General features: G+C 35.1%; 2 protein-coding genes across 5 annotated transcripts in view; both read right to left on the bottom strand.

Moving 5' to 3' along the window:
• LOC143915198 (fas-associated death domain protein-like) overlaps positions 1–19,684 on the bottom strand; it is a 231,697-nt gene that overhangs the window by 119,053 nt on the left and 92,960 nt on the right. The gene's annotated exons all lie outside the window — the stretch shown is intronic.
• LOC143919873 (uncharacterized) lies at positions 14,731–18,593 on the bottom strand. 4 transcript variants are annotated; one of them, XM_077442455.1, is made up of 4 exons: positions 18,261–18,447; positions 17,677–18,180; positions 15,786–16,327; positions 14,762–15,030 (listed from the first exon to the last, which is right to left on the bottom strand). In XM_077442455.1, exons 1-3 carry the CDS (start codon positions 18,414–18,416, stop codon positions 16,322–16,324), a joined length of 666 nt encoding a protein of 221 aa, XP_077298581.1. In that variant the 5' UTR covers positions 18,417–18,447; the 3' UTR covers positions 14,762–15,030; positions 15,786–16,321. The 4 variants fall into 4 exon arrangements, with proteins under 4 accessions (XP_077298556.1, XP_077298581.1, XP_077298573.1 ...); XM_077442447.1 differs by lacking the exon at positions 15,786–16,327 and adding an exon at positions 16,533–16,834 and having other exon boundaries at positions 14,762–15,719; positions 17,089–18,180; positions 18,261–18,423; XM_077442438.1 differs by lacking the exon at positions 14,762–15,030 and having other exon boundaries at positions 15,543–15,823; positions 15,878–16,834; positions 17,089–18,180; positions 18,261–18,423.

Genomic DNA, 19,684 nt, shown 5'->3' with positions numbered 1-19,684 from the left:
GAGACAGGAACACAATCAGATGTTGAAGCAGAAGCTGATGTAAGTGTAGCTGAAGCTGAAGATGGCAGAGGTGAAGTAGAAGAAGAAAGCGCTGCGACCTGACTGTAAGATTTCGCAGGTTTTATAGTAGAAAGAGGAGAAGCAGAAACAGAAACAGTAGAAGCAGAAACAGTAGCACACCCAGGAGTAGATGCTGAAGCTAAAGCAGACGCGAGTGAAGTTGAAGCTGAATAAGGCGGAGGTGAAACGGTAGAGGATGCCGCTATAACGTCATACGGGCAACTGACAGGTGTTTGTTTATGTACTGTAGTATTGTTACATTCAGTTGACGGTGTGGAGAGTTCTCGTAATGTTACCTCGTCCGATTGCAGAGTCGTAGGTTCGACAAAAACAGCTACATATGTATAAGGAATCTTACACTAGACAAAAGTTCTACTTCCGGTCGTCGGATTTTGTTCAATTTTTTTTTTTTGTTAATTAAAATCACTATAAATATTATACATATTAAATATCAATAGGATAAAAATAGTTAAATAGGTCAAAGAGTTAAAATAAATATTGTTACTACTTCCGGTTAACAAATTCTGACCAAAACCTTACCAACTTTAAGTTAGTACATTTATTATGTCAAATATGTGCATAAACTTATTTAATTTCGTATTTAAAAAAAATATATCAAGGGCCTTTTCGCTATTTTTGCATCAGGGCCCAAAATTTCTAGCTACGCCACTGATAAAACGTAGGTAAGATTTACTATTCGTCACTCTTATCGCCCATCGACTTTTTACTGTAATTTGCCGTTAATATAAACATACATACATACATACGTAAAAGAAATATAGGAACCTTTTCAAATGCACAGGCAACTGCAAGAGGCTACTGATTTCTTTGAAAATGTCTTGCAATCGATCATGTTAAATATAATTAAATTCATAAATATTATTACTTGATGAAACAGTTGAAAATAAATTGCCATCTTCGTTACGATTCAACCTCGTTTCGGATGAAATCATGTAAAACATTTGAATTTTGTATAAATGATCCGCAAAGCTCCGTATTCACGTACAAACATGCCTTCAGGCGTGAGCTTAAAATCAAATTCCAAGCTCGCAAATAGGCAGTTGTAAATCAATATATGTATGTAGGTATATGCACTCAAAAACAGTCTCGGGGCTAATTTGACCATTTTCAAATTTATGCGAATTTGTACTTGGCGGCTCAAGTTTAAAGGGTGCCCAATGTCGGCTCGACATCTTTATGACCTGGGATTCAAACGCACCGCTAAATGGATATACGCACAAACCAAACTAGCTGATACCAAGTTTTCTCCAGCATTCAAAACAATACATATGTACACACAATACGGGGGTCGTAAAATATAAAAATTCCTCGAAAATACGTAACCATCTTATTTTGAATTGTAATAAAATAGGGCTAAAAATTAAAAAATATAAATTCAAATGAAATTAATATAGTTCGGTATCCACTTAGCGGTTTGATTTTAAGCTCATAAGTTCTTAAATATTGTGTGTTCATATGTATTATTTTGAATGCGGAAGCACTTAATGCATTTAATCCGCCATCTTCAGCAATAGGTTTTTTCAAAATCCCCCTAAGTACACTATTTAATAAATTCGACCTCATTTCTTACCATTTAATGAAACTTACCATATATGATAGATGTGACGAAAATGTTTATTAGGTATTATTTTAACTCTTACCTTTAGTTTTTGAGATACCTAATCGCATTACGCGGGTTGAGCGAGCTCGGTGCGGACGTGTGTTTGTGTGTTGTTCCCGATAAGTATGTAGAATTTTGTGTTAAATTGGAGCTAAAGAGGAGGTGCTGGGATGAGTATGTAGCTCTTCTGGCGCCTCGCAAGTTAGTACATATTCAGAATCATTACCTATGCTTGATTTCATATTTTTTAAATGGAATTTAAATTTATAATATTTTCATATTTACATAATTACCCACATAATTTCGATCACATTTCTTTTGATAATAATTTACTATTAATTCGATCACATTTCTTTTGATAATAATTTACTTTACGATTGATTTATTAATGATAGTATTGATAATATTTAACGTTGAATTATTTCATATTTAATATTGAGTGAATGGTTTGATATTTAATGTTGAATTATTTCATAATTGATTATTTAATGTTGAGTGTTGAATTATTTCATAATTGATTATTTAATATTGAGTGTTGAATTATTTAATATTTAGTTTTGATAATTTAATATTTGATATTGGATACTTGTACTCAACGTTAACGTTATTGTTTGGTACTAATTTCATAAATATTATGATTGTGAATAAACTGTCTATATATGTAAATATATCATAAATGGAAACACACGTCCGTCCGCACGGAGTAATTAATAAGCTCAGAGCAGAGCTCCATGCAACCGCTCAGGTCCCCAAGTTGCAAATAGGGGAACGACTCTTGCAGTCAACTGCCATGGCGACATGGTGGTCCTGGACAAGGAGCGCTGAGATAAGAGTGGTGATGAGTGAATCCGTGGTAAGTTTCACTCTATAAAATGTCACACAACACTATGACGGTCTCAGGTCAGCGGCGAGTAAGTGCCGCCGCTTAACAAAAGCACAACCCGGTTTTCGAAGGTACCGTATCATCTTTGACAGAGAAGGAAACTCTATAATAAATCCCTGGTAGTGGGCAGCAGCTCTGCCAGTATAAGATGTCAAAACATTTACTGCGCTGTAGAAGGAAGTGGGAATCCACTGCAGTATTCTCCCAAGATAACTATGATGTACAAAAATAAAAGTGTGAAGAAGTCTGACTCTCCGGCTGACACCCGGCGCCTTCGAGGTTCCAGGTCTCACGGTGTGAAATTGGCTACTGGCCACATGCATGTGACTCACCAGGCATCATGTGGAAAATATGCGACTGGAGAAACTTTACGGAACAAATCCAAAATAGGTACTTGGAACGTTAGAGGACTCCTGAATCCTGGGAAAACACTGGTTGTTGAGAAAGAGATGTACAGTCATGGGCTAGATATACTCGGAATCTCGGAAACGCACTGGAAGAACAACGGCCATTATAAAACTTCAAATGGAAATACGATATATTTTTCTGGTAACCAAGATTCGTCACATAGCGGTGTCGCGGTGATCTTAGCATCTAAATTAACCAGTGCACTAATTGGCTACAACCCCATAAGTGACAGACTTATACACTTAAAACTCAACACGCATCCGTATAAACTAAACATCCTTCAAATATATGCTCCTACTGCAGATGCCGAAGATATTAAAATAAATGCGTTCTATGCTTCACTACTCGATACATTGTCAAATATCTCAAACAAAGAAATGACCATCATTCTTGGTGATTTTAATGCCAAAGTCGGTAATAATAGCAACATTGATAACATAGTAGGTAAATATGGATTGGGTATTCAAAATGAGAGAGGAGAGAAACTTATAAGTTTCTGCATTGAAAATAAAATGTCCATTATGAATACTTGGTTTCAACATCATCCTAGGCGATTGTACACTTGGATATCTCCTGGGGATCGTCACCGCAACCAAATCGATTATGTATTAATAAATTCTAGATGGAAATCATCGATACATAACGTCAAAACATATCCAGGTGCAGATTGCGGATCGGACCATAACTTACTTGTTGCTAAATTTCGACTGAAATTGAAAATGATTAAAAGACATCAAAATAAAGCAATTAAACTCACCAATGATGATGTAATTAATTTTGGCAATGTAATCAGAGAAAAAGATGCAGAATTCCAAATAAATCCTAATGTAGATGTAGAAGAGTCTTGGAAAATTTTTAAAGATCTCATAATTCGGTATGCCAGAAAACATCAAACACCGCAAAATGAACATCGTAAGTCTTTTATCTCTGATTCAACTTGGGTTAAGATAAAAGAACGTAAAAGACTTAAACAAACTGGCATAACATCGACAGAATATCTTGAAAGGTATGCAATATTACATAAAGATATTCAAAGGAGTTGTAGGCGGGATAAAGCTAAATATATAAATGACATATGTGAGGAGATAGAAAAACACGCATTAAAGAATCAGGCAAGGGATATTTTTCACAAAGTAAAAATCGTCACTCAAAAATTTTCACCCAAACCTTGGACAATAGATGATCAATTTGGAAACACGCTTACAGATATTGATGTGATACTCAACCGATGGAAAGAATACTGTTCGGAATTGTACAGTGGTAGTTCGTCGACCTCAATTGTTTCCCTAATTGATGATGTCAGGGAGCCTGACATCTTGACATCTGAAGTTGTAAATGCCATAAAGAAACTGAAATGTAAAAAGTCTCCTGGCAGCGATGGTATACAAGCTGAACTTCTGAAAGAGCTTGGTGAAACTGCGATAAAGGCGCTATGTAATATGTGCAACAAGATCTGGGTAAACGGAGTATGGCCGAAAGATTGGGTCAATTCAATATTCATTCCCTTACACAAGAAAGGATCTACAAAAAAATGCGAGAATTACAGGACCTTAGCCTTAATATCGCACTCTAGTAAAGTATTGCTGTATATAATTAAAGATCGTTTGAGCAGTTACCTTGGATGGCAAATACCGAACGAACAAGCAGGGTTTGTAAAAGGCAAAGGGACGAGGGAACAAATACTGAATATACGTCAACTCATTGAAAAATGTCGGGAGTTTCAAACTCCAGCCGTTCTTTGTTTTATAGACTATAAAAAAGCTTTTGACTTTGTGAACTGGGACTATCTGTGGAAAGTTCTACTGGACATGGGAGTCCCCATGCATCTTGTAAAGATAATACATAACTTGTATAATGATAACAATGCAGTAGTTCGAATCAATTCGCTAAACTCGACAAATTTTCGAGTACAACGTGGAGTAAGGCAAGGGTGTATATTATCTCCAGACCTATTTAATATATATGGAGAGTATATAATGCGTAGAGCACTGGATGGTTGGAAGGGTGGAGTGTCCATTGGTGGAAAAAAACTATCCAATCTTCGGTATGCGGATGACACAACGCTCATAGCTAATAATCATGAAGAAATGGCCGAACTGATCCGTCGTGTTGAGACAGAGAGTAATGTGCTTGGCCTCCAGATAAACCGCCCCAAAACAAAAATTATGATAATTGACCGTCACCAACAGCTGCAAAACAACAACTCAGCTTTAAACGGTATAGATGTGGTTGATAATTTTGTCTATCTGGGGTCACTCATATCTAACAACGGCGGCAGCGAATTGGAAATACGGCGCCGGATTACATTAGCAAAATCGGCAATGTCACAACTAACGAAGATTTGGAAGAATAGAGCCATTACAACTGCTGTCAAAATCCGTCTCGTGAAGAGTCTCGTTTTTTCTGTCTGCCTTTATGGTGTCGAGACGTGGACCATGAAGGCGGCGGATAGACGGAGAATCGATGCCTTCGAGATGTGGTCCTGGAGACGGCTACTGCGCGTGCCTTGGACCGACAAACGCACGAATGTGTCTATTCTTGAAGAATTGAAAATCAAGGATAGATTGTCAACAATATGCCTGAAACGTATATTGCAGTTCTTCGGCCACATTGCACGAAGAGGTGAGGAGAGCCTGGAGCGGTTGGTTGTGGTTGGTAGCGTCGAAGGCAGAAGAGCCAGAGGCAGATCCCCCGCACGCTGGACTGACCAAGTATCTGCAGCGACGGGCGCTTCCACGGTAGCAAGTCTTCGCCTGGCCGAATTTAGAACTGAATGGAGGCAGCTGGTTGACCGCACATCATAGTCACGATCCTCAGTGATGAGGGAACCGACAGCAATATAATCGCATTACGAAATAATGAAATTCTGTAAATACTTCGGGATATTTTTTTTAAGTATTCAACACTGATTAAAAATATTTCGAAGTTTCACTTTTTGCACTGTATTGTATTGCAGAATTTCGATAACTATTAAAGTGCATTTTTTTTAGTATTAACATTAAATTTGTACGAATGTTTTTAAAAGGTTCTCACAGTCTTTGTGCTATATCGCTCCAAGACAAAGGGCGCGGTCCGTATTTGATGTTTCAGAATATGCATAGGTATGTACTTCTTGGAAGGTTTTGTAGAATTGAACGACAAAATTGTTTACAATTTCTCATAATAGAAGAAATCTTTCTAAATGCGTTCGTTCGTGCCAGATGTTGGAATATATGTGATTGTTATGTGAATGACTCCCAAGCAATTAACCCCACGTACAATATTGCAAACATATGTTTATTCGAAACACCCATAAACTTATAAGTTATATACTACTAGTATAACAGTTTAATCACAAGTTACTGTTATAATATGTGGGGTTAAAACATTATGTATCTAGTGGAAATTAAGAACTTTAAATCTGGAACGACCCATGCGTTCGCAATAAAGTACCATGTGGGGTTGACAATTATCACTACTTGAAAACATACAATAATGTTGATAATTATAAAGACGTGTGTTTCAAATAAAACCACTAGTATAATATAAGGATATCAAAATTGTGTTTATAATTTCCATCATCTCCTTCTCGTGCCCGTGACGTGTAGAATGGCAAAAAAATGCTTGCGATTTTGCGGTACTATATTTCTTCTTGTAATTCAAGAACCCGGTTCGATAAGAAATAAACTTTCTATGAGAGTCCACGTTATCGATATTTTGTATAAAGATTCTAATATAAATTGATGTAGTGAAAGGAGCTATTGAAATTGTAAAAAAGTTCTCGTAATAGATGCGGATTTAACTGACGATTTCAGTCCCAATTCAAATAATCGGATCCAAAAGAGAATTTAATTGACGAGGAGCCGAGGAGCCATCGTCCCATGAGTCCACTGATGCAATAATGGAATTCAAAACCAAATTTTTCGACATTTTGTTTACAACAGCGCTTTTTAACAACCTAGAGCAGCGGTTCCCAACCCGTGGTACGTGTATCACTTGAATGAATCATAAATAGAAATATTTTATATAATTAATAAACATTATCTTAATTAATCATATACGATGTCAATATGTACAGTCGATGATTGAAAATCCGGCAACCGATATCGTTTAATAAAAGACATAGAAATACATAATTGAATGCAGCTCCAGACTTAAGGGTATATCTCGCATCATTTGAACCGAATTTTAAAAAACGTTCCTTGAAACAAGCACAAGAATTTCATCAAATTTATTTTGTAATGAGATTTAATTCAAAGAAAATATATTTTATGTACTTTGTAATTTTGTATTTTTATTAAAACCATTTATCAGTAATATAAGTATGAAGAAATAGTAGATAATAGTATATAATTTTGAAAGAGACTTTGTATATATGTATGTACTATGTATGTATGTTTGTTTGGTTCGTAGAGTCCGTGACGTTCAATTTAATAAAAAAACAAATGAATATTCAAATAAATTTAAATTAGATAAAACTATTCAAATACATTTAATAAAATGTTTACTATTAGATTAGCCATGTTTAAGCGGTTTATATTACAAATACCGAGCGAAGCCGGGTAAAACTACTAGCACTATATAATAACACTTACAATAACAAATATTATGAAATACAATCATTTTTATACGGTTCAAAATCGTTTGTCATTACGAGCTTTATTTACTCGTATTTTAATTCTAATATGTTTTGAAAATAGTTATAAAATAAATAATAATTGTTTTAATAACATATTTTATTCGTATTTTTTTACTATTATAATTACCCAAAAAATAAATGTTTCCGTAAAAATTTCCGGTTTTGCGAAGTGTTATATTGCAGAAAAAGTTTGGGAACCCCTGCCGTATTAGGATTACTATAAAAGCTTCCTGGTCATGAAATTGAAACTCAGTTCACTGTTAAGCTCGCTTTGTCTGTAAGCTACAACACCAGAGATCCACCCCATTTCCTGCTGTCTCAAGCTTTTTCTGGCGTGGGAAATGCAGTGGCAGCTCAATTGCCGTCCATATCAAATATGAAAAGGACAATTAGAAACGTGCGGACCAGAAAAGAGGTTTATTTATTTATTTATATATTATCCCTCACAGAGGTGTCTCTTCGCACCTCACAAGAATGCATCCATGGTCTTAGCAGACCTGATGCACTCAGGGAGGGCATTATACATGAGCACACCTCTGTGAAAAACACTTCCAGCTGTCTTATTTTTTCTTACACTACTTACAACTAGTGTGTCCTTATTTCTAGTATAAAAACTATGTTTATCTCTATTCCTTATCATATAATCATCAAAATACTTAGGCAATAACTTATGATCTAATTTATAAACAAAAGACAATGTACAAATATTTAGACTAATTCTAATACTCATCCATCCTAATTCATCTAACATACTTCCAATACTCTTAAATCTACTCACATTCAAAATACCTACCATAGCTTTATTCTGTATTTTTTCTAAATCTTTGCTTATTCTATATATATTTATTATATATACTGTATTTATTTATACTGTATTTTTTGCATTTTTTCTAAAGGTTGCTCCAACGAACCCGGCTACTAGAGAAGAAATTGTCTTGCCACATGAATACACAATCACCGAACCTGGGGAAAATTTCCTAATGTTTGACTCTGGGCCCGTTCAAAACAGAATAATGATCTTTTCTACAATTAGAAATTTAAATTTGCTGGGAATGTCGATACATTGGTACGGAGATGGCACATTTAAAGTTGTACCATCACTTTTTGAGCAGTTATTCACAATACACGGGATGGAAAACAATGTGGCGATACCATTAGTATATGCATTATTGCCAAATAAAACGCAACAGACGTACGCCACATTGTTCAAAGAAGTGAAGAAATTGCTTCCGGTGTCAAATCCGTCACCAAGAACAATAATGACTGATTTTGAAGTAGCAGTCATAAATGCCATCCGAACCGAGCTACCACTCACAGTGCATCGTGGCTGCTTCTTCCATTTCAGTCAGTGCATATTCCGATGGATACAAGAAAGTGGCCTACAAATAAGATACCGAGAAGATCCAGAGCTCGCACTGACTCTCAAAATGCTACCGGCTTTGGCGTTCGTTCCGGCAAACGAAGTAGTTCCCACTTTCGAGTATTTAGTCAATATATCGACATTCCCCGAAGAGATCCAGCGTGTCGTCGACTATTTCGAAGATACGTGGATCGGCCGCCCGCAATCAGGACATCAGCGGCGTCCGCCATATTTCGCACACGAAATGTGGAACTGCTTTGCAGGTGTGCAAGATGGGCTTCCAAAAACAAACAATTTTTTAGAAGGCTGGCATCGCCGTTTTCATACACAGATGTCGGCTGACCATCCTAATATTTGGAAGTTCGTTTCTGCCCTTAAGAGGGAACAAAGATTTAGTGAAATTCAAATAGAGCAGTCACTAAGTGGAATACAATCCAGCAACCCACGTAGAGTATATCGAGATTGTGCGGAGAGACTGTCGAGGTTGGTCGAGAATTATAGGAGCAACTCCAGCGTTCTCGATTATTTACGTGGGGTTGCTCACAATTTATCATTTTAGTCTGTATTTTCGTTGATTGTTGGGATATGTTGTTTTGAATTGTTGTTATTGTGGTAAAATCAAGTTTTGCAAGTGATGTGATTGCTGGATTGTATTCCACTTAGTGACTGCTCTATTTGTATTTCATTAAATGTGTCACCGCTCATGGTTATTGTGTAGTGAAAAGACTGATTAGCTTTAATACTATTGCATAAATCGCCACCCCATGAGTTTTTTTTATATTTTAAATATTTGTATACCAGACCAATGATTAAATACTGTGTTTTCGTTGATTTCCGAATTGATATGTTTTGAATTGTTGTTATTGTGGAATGAATTGTTATGTAACGACTGCCACTTAAAATCAAGTTTTGCAAGTGATGTGTCACCGCTCATGGTTATTGTGTAGTGAAAAGACTGCCAATAAATCACCACCCTATGAGTTTTTTTTATATTTTAAATATTTGTGTACCAGACCATTCATTAAATACTGTGTTTTCGTGTTTATTAATATTTATCATAACTATTGTGTATTAAAAAAATTTCAAAAGACTCTATTTCTTTCAATTTTAAAAATTTTACTGTGTACTTTTTATTCCCATTATTTAAATAATTAATATATATTTACTTTTTCTTTATAATTTTCAACTTCAGCAAGTGGAGACTCTTGTCATCTACAATCTAAGACGAATTGTCGCCGGAAGATAAAGAGTGATATATATTTTCTAGTTTATTTCCGTTCGATTTCTTGTTTGAAAATAGATTTGAAATGTTGTTCAGTAAAACTCAAAGATTGTTAATGATAACAATGTCAGCTGTTCTCTAGAGTAAGTATCAAATGAAACACAATGTTTCCACAAATCTTTGACTTTTTCTAGTGTTCGGGTAAAAAGTATATATCTATATAAGAAAAATATTAACAGAGTACATATGTATAGTAAAAGTGTATTTACTAGTGTTCGGGTAAAAAGTATATATCTATATAAGAAAAATATTAACAGAGTACATATGTATAGTAAAAGTGTATTTACCTGTTGTAATATATTCTGATTAGTCACAATATGTTTCATCTATCCCATATATAATAATTATTTCATATGACAATGGATTTAAAATATGACTTATCGGAATTAGTCAATATGTAAACTGGTAAGTGTTCATCGTATGACATTTCTTCGCTGAATTCCGTTTCTTCTATCTACTTAATGAATATGATTTATAGAACCTAGGCTTTCAATGAATGTAACACAGTATTGCTTATCACTTGATAAAACGGCACTTGACTTGCAATTCGAGTCGGCATGACACTATCAACTATTAGTTTAATGTGAGTATCCAATAGAATTCGAAAAAATCAGCAGCATCGGCAGCAGCAGTCGCATCATTTTTGAGATTTGGATGTAATAAAAGGCTCGTTTCCGGTTTATAAAACTTAATGATTATTTATTATTTATGTAATATTAATTGAAGGATTATATTTTTTCGATAAGAGTAGACATTTAATTAATAAGTCCAAAAAATAATGTAAGTTCGAGCGTACAAGTTAATACAAGTTATAGATATAAAATTTCAGTTCGAGACACGGTCTAGGATATATAATAATTCAAAGAAAAATAATGCTACTTCCGGCAGATTTGAAAATGAAAAAAAAAATTATAGCGCAACGATTAAAATTTTATTACGCAGTAAAAAGTTTCAGTGATTCAGTTTCAAAGATATTTAATGGTGTTTGAATTATCACTAAAATACACAGCCAAACACGCACATTTTTTAAAAACAATAAATACGTGCCAGTGATCGACTTCATCTATTAATAAAATATAAATTTTAAAATAAAACTTAATATTTTATTTTGATTTGAATAATCTTGAAATTATCAATGCAAAAGTGCCATCTATCCGTCAACGTAAAACAACCTTCATTCGATCAATTTGTATTTAGGTAAACTGCAGTTAGGTATGTATGACATTAGGTATGGTCGTCGTTCGGTATGTTGATATTCGACCAACTCGCTTAGGTATACTCGAATTAGGTGAATTGCATTAGGCGAACTTACAGTGAATCACGTACCTTCCCTGTCTTACAATAGCATGCAGAAAGGCATCTCTGACAATATTGGCAAGCACCATAGCACAATATTGAATACCTGCAAAATCGGAATTGAAAATATTACCATTACCTTGATTCCATGAGGCATGCACTAATCTTGCCACATTATTTAATGGCAAGTAAGAGTTACCAAAGGGAGGCTGAGACGGCTCAGCAAGAGGTTGTTGGTCAGCAACACGAACCAAATCACTTTGAAGAAACTGAACATCGTGATGTATGACCACGTCCTTATAGAGAAAGTTAGAGATTTTTTATTTTATTTTATTTAAATAGGCACACATACGGAATAAAATATAAAAAGAAAGTTGTATAATGAGACAAAAAATAATAATAAACATAAATAAAAATATAATATTCCATTTACAGTGAGCACCACATGGTGATATAAAAAAGTAAAATTACAAAAACATCAAGATTTAAAAAAAAAGAAAAGAAACAGATAAAGTAAAAAAGAAAAAGAAAGACTATAAGGGTGAGGAAGCAAATCAACCACATATGATTTTCTTCACCTTTGTCCTAAAAATACTAAAAGAGTCATTAAAGACGTCAGGACAATCATATAAGCTATCGTAAATACGGCATATACGAACGATTGCACTATTGAAAGAGGTGTTGCTTTGACAAATTGGTGGATAAAAAAGATTTGTGCATCTGGTAAATCGGGCATTAACGTTAAAATTAATCTCGCTTAAAACAGATGTGTTATAGGGGATGAACGAATGAGACGACTGGCATGTTAATGCACGTGTTTATTATATGACAGCTGAAGACGGAGTGGGTAGCAGCTCTCCGAACCCAGCCGGGTTGGTCCCCACTCGCAGGAAGGCAACCAAACTCGACCATGTCGTATAAGCGAGCCGCCACATCACTCCCCCCCCAGCATCAGCGATACCAAAATTACAAAGAAACAAATTTTACAAAAGAAAAAAATTATTGTTACACAAAGAGAAAAAATTATTACGTGGGGAGAAAAAAAATTGTTGACGTGGGTCATCCGCTATGTAGGTGTACCGCCCTGAATGGTCGGTACATTCGAGGGCGGTAACGTCGCGAGCAGGACGGTGGGTGGTCCGATGGTCGCGCCGATCAATGCGATGCTGCGGCGGCGCCGCTCTTCCGAGGCTGATGTCGGTTGGTGGGGCGGCGGGGGCGGCAGGGGTGGCAGGGGCATCGATATGGTTGATGATACTCCGAGCTGGACTGTGAGTCGTTGTGGCTCGTGGAGGTGTTGTAGCGCTACCGCCCGTCTCGGCGTGACGACGCTCGTGGGGACGGACGGGGCCTTGATGATGATGATGATGATGATGGTGCTGAGGTGGTGTATGTCTTGTGGTGCTGGATGACCGTTCTATGTGTAGTGGATCGCGCATGACTCCACATCCAGCTGTCATATGTTCTATGTTTACCTTTCCGTGGAAAGTATGGGTATTCGATTTACTTATGTTGTACTGATGTGTATTTTAGTTTACTTATGTTGCACTGATGTGTATTCGATATACTTATGTTGTACTGATGTGTATTTTAGTTTACTTATGTTGTACTGATGTGTACTTTAGTTTACTTATGTTGTACTGATGTGTATTCGATTTACTTATGTTGTATTGATGTGTATTTTAGTTTACTTATGTGTGTACATTCGTGGTCCACATGCATTTTTTTGATATACTTGTGTGATACCAAGAGAAAGGACACGAGAGAGGTCGGAAGTAACTAATATTATTTTGCTTCTGTAACTGTAAGACATTATTTCGTCTGTAACGCTGGGGTACCAGCTAAGTGGTATCGCCAAGGCTAAGGGGGGAGTATTGTGGCAACCCCAAAGGCTGGCCGTAAACGGAGGTGTTTTCGCCCCGAGGGCGGTCAGCGCGCGACGGGAAGCTATCTCTTCCCTTCGGACCTCGCAACCGACAACACCTCTCTCGTCTCCCACACTCGCTGTACCTGAACCAATAAACATGGTTTCCCGAAGCCGAACACCGCGTTTCAATCAATCGCCTGCTCTCCATAACTGGGACGTCGGGGTCACCAGTATAGGGGATGAACGAATGAGACGACTGGCATGTTAATGCACGTGTTTATTATATGACAGCTGAAGACGGAGTGGGTAGCAGCTCTCCGAACCCAGCCGGGTTGGTCCCCACTCGCAGGAAGGCAACCAAACTCGACCATGTCGTATAAGCGAGCCGCCACAGTGTCAAGAATACCATTAGCAATCTTATATAAAATGAACAAATCAGAAACCCTTCTACGCTGAGACAAACTTGCAATGTAATGTAATGATTAACCAATGTAATGCGCAAATGCCTTTGTATGACATATAGTGAACTCCCGAGTGATGTCGAGGTTTTCGAGACACTCGGTCACCACCACGAGTCCCGAGTTATCAGTAAATCTTGGCATCACATCTAAAGCTTCTCACTTACCTCAAAAATAAAAATAAACAACTTCTACAACCCAACTGCGATTTTCTCTCCGATCCCCGAAACCCGCCTTAACGTCCACGCAGCAATACTAATAAATTTGGAAATCCTAAAATTTGTTAACAGAAAAGTTCAACAGTTGATCCTCCAAAAGGTTTACGTTTTCTTTTTTGTACTTTTACAAGTGAAGAGCAAAAAATGAAGGTCAACGTCAAAAATGTATATTAAGACCTCTTGCATTTATGAAGTTGATGACTATTATTACAACTGGCATTATATTGGAAAATGTTTATAAACCTTGCTTCGCACATAGAACTAGCTGATGTATTATAAAATGAGATTCAATCAGAGAATGTCTAAGAGTTTGCTGAAGCTGCTGAATAAAACCAATATTTTTTCCCACCATATTGGGAGCACCGTCATCACAGAAACAATGTTCTGTAAGTTGATATCCATTTCTTTAAATGTATTATTGAATTCTTTAAAAATGTCAAGACTAGTACATTTCACTTCAACGTTATTGGTATTTTTTATTTTAATTTTCACGCGTCAACACGTGGGTTATTCAAAAGGCTCCTTGTCATAGGTTCTCCATCACTGTGATAGACGAATAAGACCAGTCACAATTAAAGTTTCGAATGACAATCAAAATACTATATGGAATGAATTTATGTAATGTATAATTTATTTAAGGTAAATAAATAATTTTGTAATGTATGATAAAAAAAAAACAACTTTTCTTTTGTAATGTATAAAATTTTTTATTTACAATTAGATAATTGTATAAAAATGGGGGTGGGAGGGTGTTCGCCAACGTGCAAGTCGGTTAATAGAATTTTTACAGCACATCACTGCTTTTCCCCCGTGTGGGATCTTAAATGTAACACAAGTTTATATTTATGTCTAAATGATTTTAAACAAATGTCACATTTGTATGATTTTATCCCAGTATGCAATTTGTTATGTCTTCTAAGGTAAGATTGTTGAGTAAATGATTTTAGACAAATTTCACACTTGTATGATTTTATCCCAGTATGCATTTTGTTATGTCTTCTAAGGTAAAATTTTTTAGAATATGATTTTAAACAAATTTCACACTTGTAAGGCTTTTCCCCTGTGTGAGATCTTAAATGTAACACAAGTTCAGTTTTTTGAATAAATGACTTTAAACAAATATCACACTTGTATGATTTTATCCCAGTATGCATTTTGTTATGTCTTTTAAGGTTAGATTGTATAGAAAATGATTTTAGACAAATTTCACACTTGTAAGGCTTTTCCCCTGTGTGAGATCTTAAATGTGACACAAGTTCAATTTTATGAATAAATGATTTTAAACAAATGTCACATTTGTATGATTTTATCCCAGTATGCAATTTGTTATGTCTTCTAAGGTAAGATTGTTGAGTAAATGATTTTAGACAAATTTCACACTTGTATGATTTTATCCCAGTATGCATTTTGTTATGTCTTCTAAAGTAAAATTTTTTAGAATATGATTTTAAACAAATTTCACACTTGTAAGGCTTTTCCCCTGTGTGAGATCTTAAATGTAACACAAGTTCAGTTTTTTGAATAAATGATTTTAAACAAATGTCACATTTGTATGATTTTATCCCAGTATGCAATTTGTTATGTCTTCTAAGGTTAGATTGTAAAGAAAATGATTTTAGACAAATTTTACATTTGTAAGGCTTTTCCCCTGTGTGAGATCTTAAATGTAACACAAGTTTAATTTTATGAATAAATGATTTTAAACAAATGTCACATTTGTATGATTTTATCCCAGTATGCAATTTGTTATGTCTTCTAAGGTAAGATTGTTGAGTAAATGATTTTAAACAAATTTCGCATTTGTGCGGTTTTATCCCAGTACGCTTTTTTGCATGTGTCACAAGGCTAGATTTTTTAGAATATGATTTTAAACAAATTTCACAATTGTAAGGCTTTTCCCCCGTGTGAGATTTTAAATGTAACACAAGTTGATCTTTATGAATAAATGATTTTAAACAAATGTCACATTTGTATGATTTTATCCCAGTATGCAATTTGTTATGTCTTCTAAGGTAAGATTGTTGAGTAAATGATTTTAGACAAATTTCACACTTGTATGATTTTATCCCAGTATGCATTTTGTTATGTCTTCTAAAGTAAAATTTTTTAGAATATGATTTTAAACAAATTTCACACTTGTAAGGCTTTTCCCCTGTGTGAGATCTTAAATGTAACACAAGTTCAGTTTTTTGAATAAATGATTTTAAACAAATGTCACATTTGTATGATTTTATCCCAGTATGCAATTTGTTATGTCTTCTAAGGTTAGATTGTATAGAAAATGATTTTAGACAAATTTTACACTTGTAAGGCTTTTCCCCTGTGTGAGATCTTAAATGTAACACAAGTTTAATTTTATGAATAAATGATTTTAAACAAATGTCACATTTGTATGATTTTATCCCAGTATGCAATTTGTTATGTCTTCTAAGGTAAGATTGTTGAGTAAATGATTTTAAACAAATTTCGCATTTGTGCGGTTTTATCCCAGTACGCTTTTTTGCATGTGTCACAAGGCTAGATTTTTTAGAATATGATTTTAAACAAATTTCACAATTGTAAGGCTTTTCCCCCGTGTGAGATTTTAAATGTAACACAAGTTGATTTTTATGAATAAATGATTTTAAACAAATGTCACATTTGTATGATTTTATCCCAGTATGCAATTTGTTATGTCTTCTAAGGTAAGATTGTTGAGTAAATGATTTTAGACAAATTTCACACTTGTATGATTTTATCCCAGTATGCATTTTGTTATGTCTTCTAAGGTAAATTTTTTTAGAATATGATTTTAAACAAATTTCACACTTGTAAGGCTTTTCCCCTGTGTGAGATCTTAAATGTAACACAAGTTCAGTTTTTTGAATAAATGACTTTAAACAAATATCACACTTGTATGATTTTATCCCACTATGGAATTTGTTATGTCTTCTAAGGTTAGATTGTATAGAAAATGATTTTAGACAAATTTCACACTTGTAAGGCTTTTCCCCTGTGTGAGATCTTAAATGTACCACAAGTTCAATTTTATGAATAAATGATTTTAAACAAATGTCACATTTGTATGATTTTATCCCAGTATGCAATTTGTTATGTCTTCTAAGGTAAGATTGTTGAGTAAATGATTTTAGACAAATTTCACACTTGTATGATTTTATCCCAGTATGCATTTTGTTATGTCTTCTAAAGTAAAATTTTTTAGAATATGATTTTAAACAAATTTCACACTTGTAAGGCTTTTCCCCTGTGTGAGATCTTAAATGTAACACAAGTTCAGTTTTTTGAATAAATGATTTTAAACAAATGTCACATTTGTATGATTTTATCCCAGTATGCAATTTGTTATGTCTTCTAAGGTTAGATTGTATAGAAAATGATTTTAGACAAATTTTACACTTGTAAGGCTTTTCCCCTGTGTGAGATCTTAAATGTAACACAAGTTTATTTTTATGAATAAATGATTTTAAACAAATGTCACATTTGTATGATTTTATCCCAGTATGCAATTTGTTATGTCTTCTAAGGTAAGATTGTTGAGTAAATGATTTTAGACAAATTTCACACTTGTAAGGATTTTCTCCCATGTGAGATCTTAAATGTATCACAAGTCCATAGTTTTGAAAAAATGATTTTAAACAAATTTCGCATTTGTGCGGTTTTATCCCAGTACGCTTTTTTGCATGTGTCACAAGGCTAGATTTTTTAGAATATGATTTTAAACAAATTTCACACTTGTAAGGCTTTTCCCCCGTGTGAGATTTTAAATGTAACACAAGTTGATCTTTATGAATAAATGATTTTAAACAAGTGTCACATTTGAACGGTTGTATCCCAGTATGCAATTTTTTATGTGCCTCGCGGCTAGGTTTACGAAATGGCTTTGAACAAATTTCATTATTCTCTTGGTGAATTGTCGGTAGTGAAGGCTCATCGTCCCATATTATATCTTCCAAAAAAACTTCTTCAGTCTTGATCTTCGAACAATCATCTAACCTCAGTTGAGACGTTTCGTTGGTTCGAAAACAAGCCTCTCGAAAGCTGATTAACAATTCCAGATTAGTCTTACACGAAAGACACACCGTATCCGGCAACCCGTCGCCTCTTTTAACCTGCAGGTGAAAGAGTAGGATTAAGAGAAGAATTAACCAATGGGGTCCACAATAATTGTAACCTGTAATCAGCAACCGACATAAATTTGACAGCAGGTCCGAATGCGTTGCTCCAGACGCTGTGGATGAGGATCGCCGAAGATGGAGACGGAAGACTCGGGAGGAGCTGGTCCAAGACAAAGCCTGCACTCCATCGTCCTTGCATTGACTCTGACAGCAACAGCCATTTTAGACATTTGTTGTCTAAATTTTGGTACTAGTTATACCAACTTACAGGTAAATGGGAAACTGCTCACTGACAACTCGTACCAAAGAAGTTGTGGGTAAACGGACTACTAGTCATATGTAAACCATTCACAGGATAAACGGTCGCTCTAGATCGGTCACACGTGATCACCCTTCACACTAAAACTGGTCACGAGAAAACTGGCCACACCCAAAAATTAAAAATTGGTCGTATGATAACTGGTCACCATAGAAGTAGAATGCATAGAATGGTCATTGTTAACAAAAGTATCGTCTAAAAGCGAGCCATCGAAGACAGAGATGGAAAGTTAGAAGAGAGACAAGAGAGAGAGAGAGAGAGAGAGACGTTTAGCAAACAATGAACAAACTCTGCCGAGCAGAGTTTTTGTAGCGACATTTTTGGAGGCTAAAAGCGATTCTATGCATTCTACTTCTATGCTGGTCACACAAAAAAAAAAATTCGCAAATACTTTTTATTTACAAAATTTGTATTATTATCGACTAGACCAGTGGTTCTTAACCTTATTGGAGATACTGAACCCCACCAGTTTCATATCTTCTTAATTCGAAAAATAAAATAGAATTTTTTCAAATTCAAAACATGTAGGTATATATTTTACGGGTCACGCACCGAATGTTAAAAAGTCAAAAATGTTCATTTACCATGCATACATATGAAAAACGGTTAGTATATATATATATATATATATATATATATATATATATATATATATATATATATATATATATATATATATATATATATATATATATATATCAGTGGCGTGCGTTAAAATTCTCTCTCCCCCCCCCCCGTCGTACATCTTCACTTATTTGCGTGAGCAGGATACAACAGGAACAAGAGGAACAGGCTTTTCCTCCCGAAGCCTGCGCGCGCACATTTAACAAGGCTGTATGACATAAAGAGAGATAATTTCACCACATGCCACTCATATATATTATATATACATAGTACCGTTTACCATGCACCCTTTTTTTTGATCTTTTGACTTAAGATCTTTCGATTTTCGATCTTTGCCTTCCGATATTTGCTTTTTATTGTTTACATGTAAGTATAAGTTTTATTTTATTTTTTGTGTTTTTATGGATACATATATTGTATAATATGTGGGTCTCGGGGGAACAGGGTAGTTCCTCCCCCACGAGTTAGGGCCGAATGGTCGAATGACAGCTCCACTGCCGTAACCATGGCGACCGGTGCTGCCACCCTCTTCTATGGGGTCGCCACATCTATAAT

Source organism: Arctopsyche grandis, chromosome 1, assembly GCF_051622035.1.
Source record: "Arctopsyche grandis isolate Sample6627 chromosome 1, ASM5162203v2, whole genome shotgun sequence".
NCBI classification, from domain to species: domain Eukaryota; kingdom Metazoa; phylum Arthropoda; class Insecta; order Trichoptera; family Hydropsychidae; genus Arctopsyche; species Arctopsyche grandis.
The sequence above is the reverse complement of the archived record's forward strand: the minus strand, read 5'-3'. Positions and strand labels throughout refer to the sequence as shown.

Bases quoted from the DNA above. Each gene is read 5' to 3' on its own strand.
- LOC143919873 (XM_077442430.1), bottom strand. From the start codon at position 18,416: ATGTCTAAAATGGCTGTTGCTGTCAGAGTCAATGCAAGGACGATGGAG. The intron at 18,181-18,260 runs GTCGGTTGCTGA...TTTCACCTGCAG, and splicing joins GGACCTGCTGTCAAATTTAT to GTTAAAAGAGGCGACGGGTT.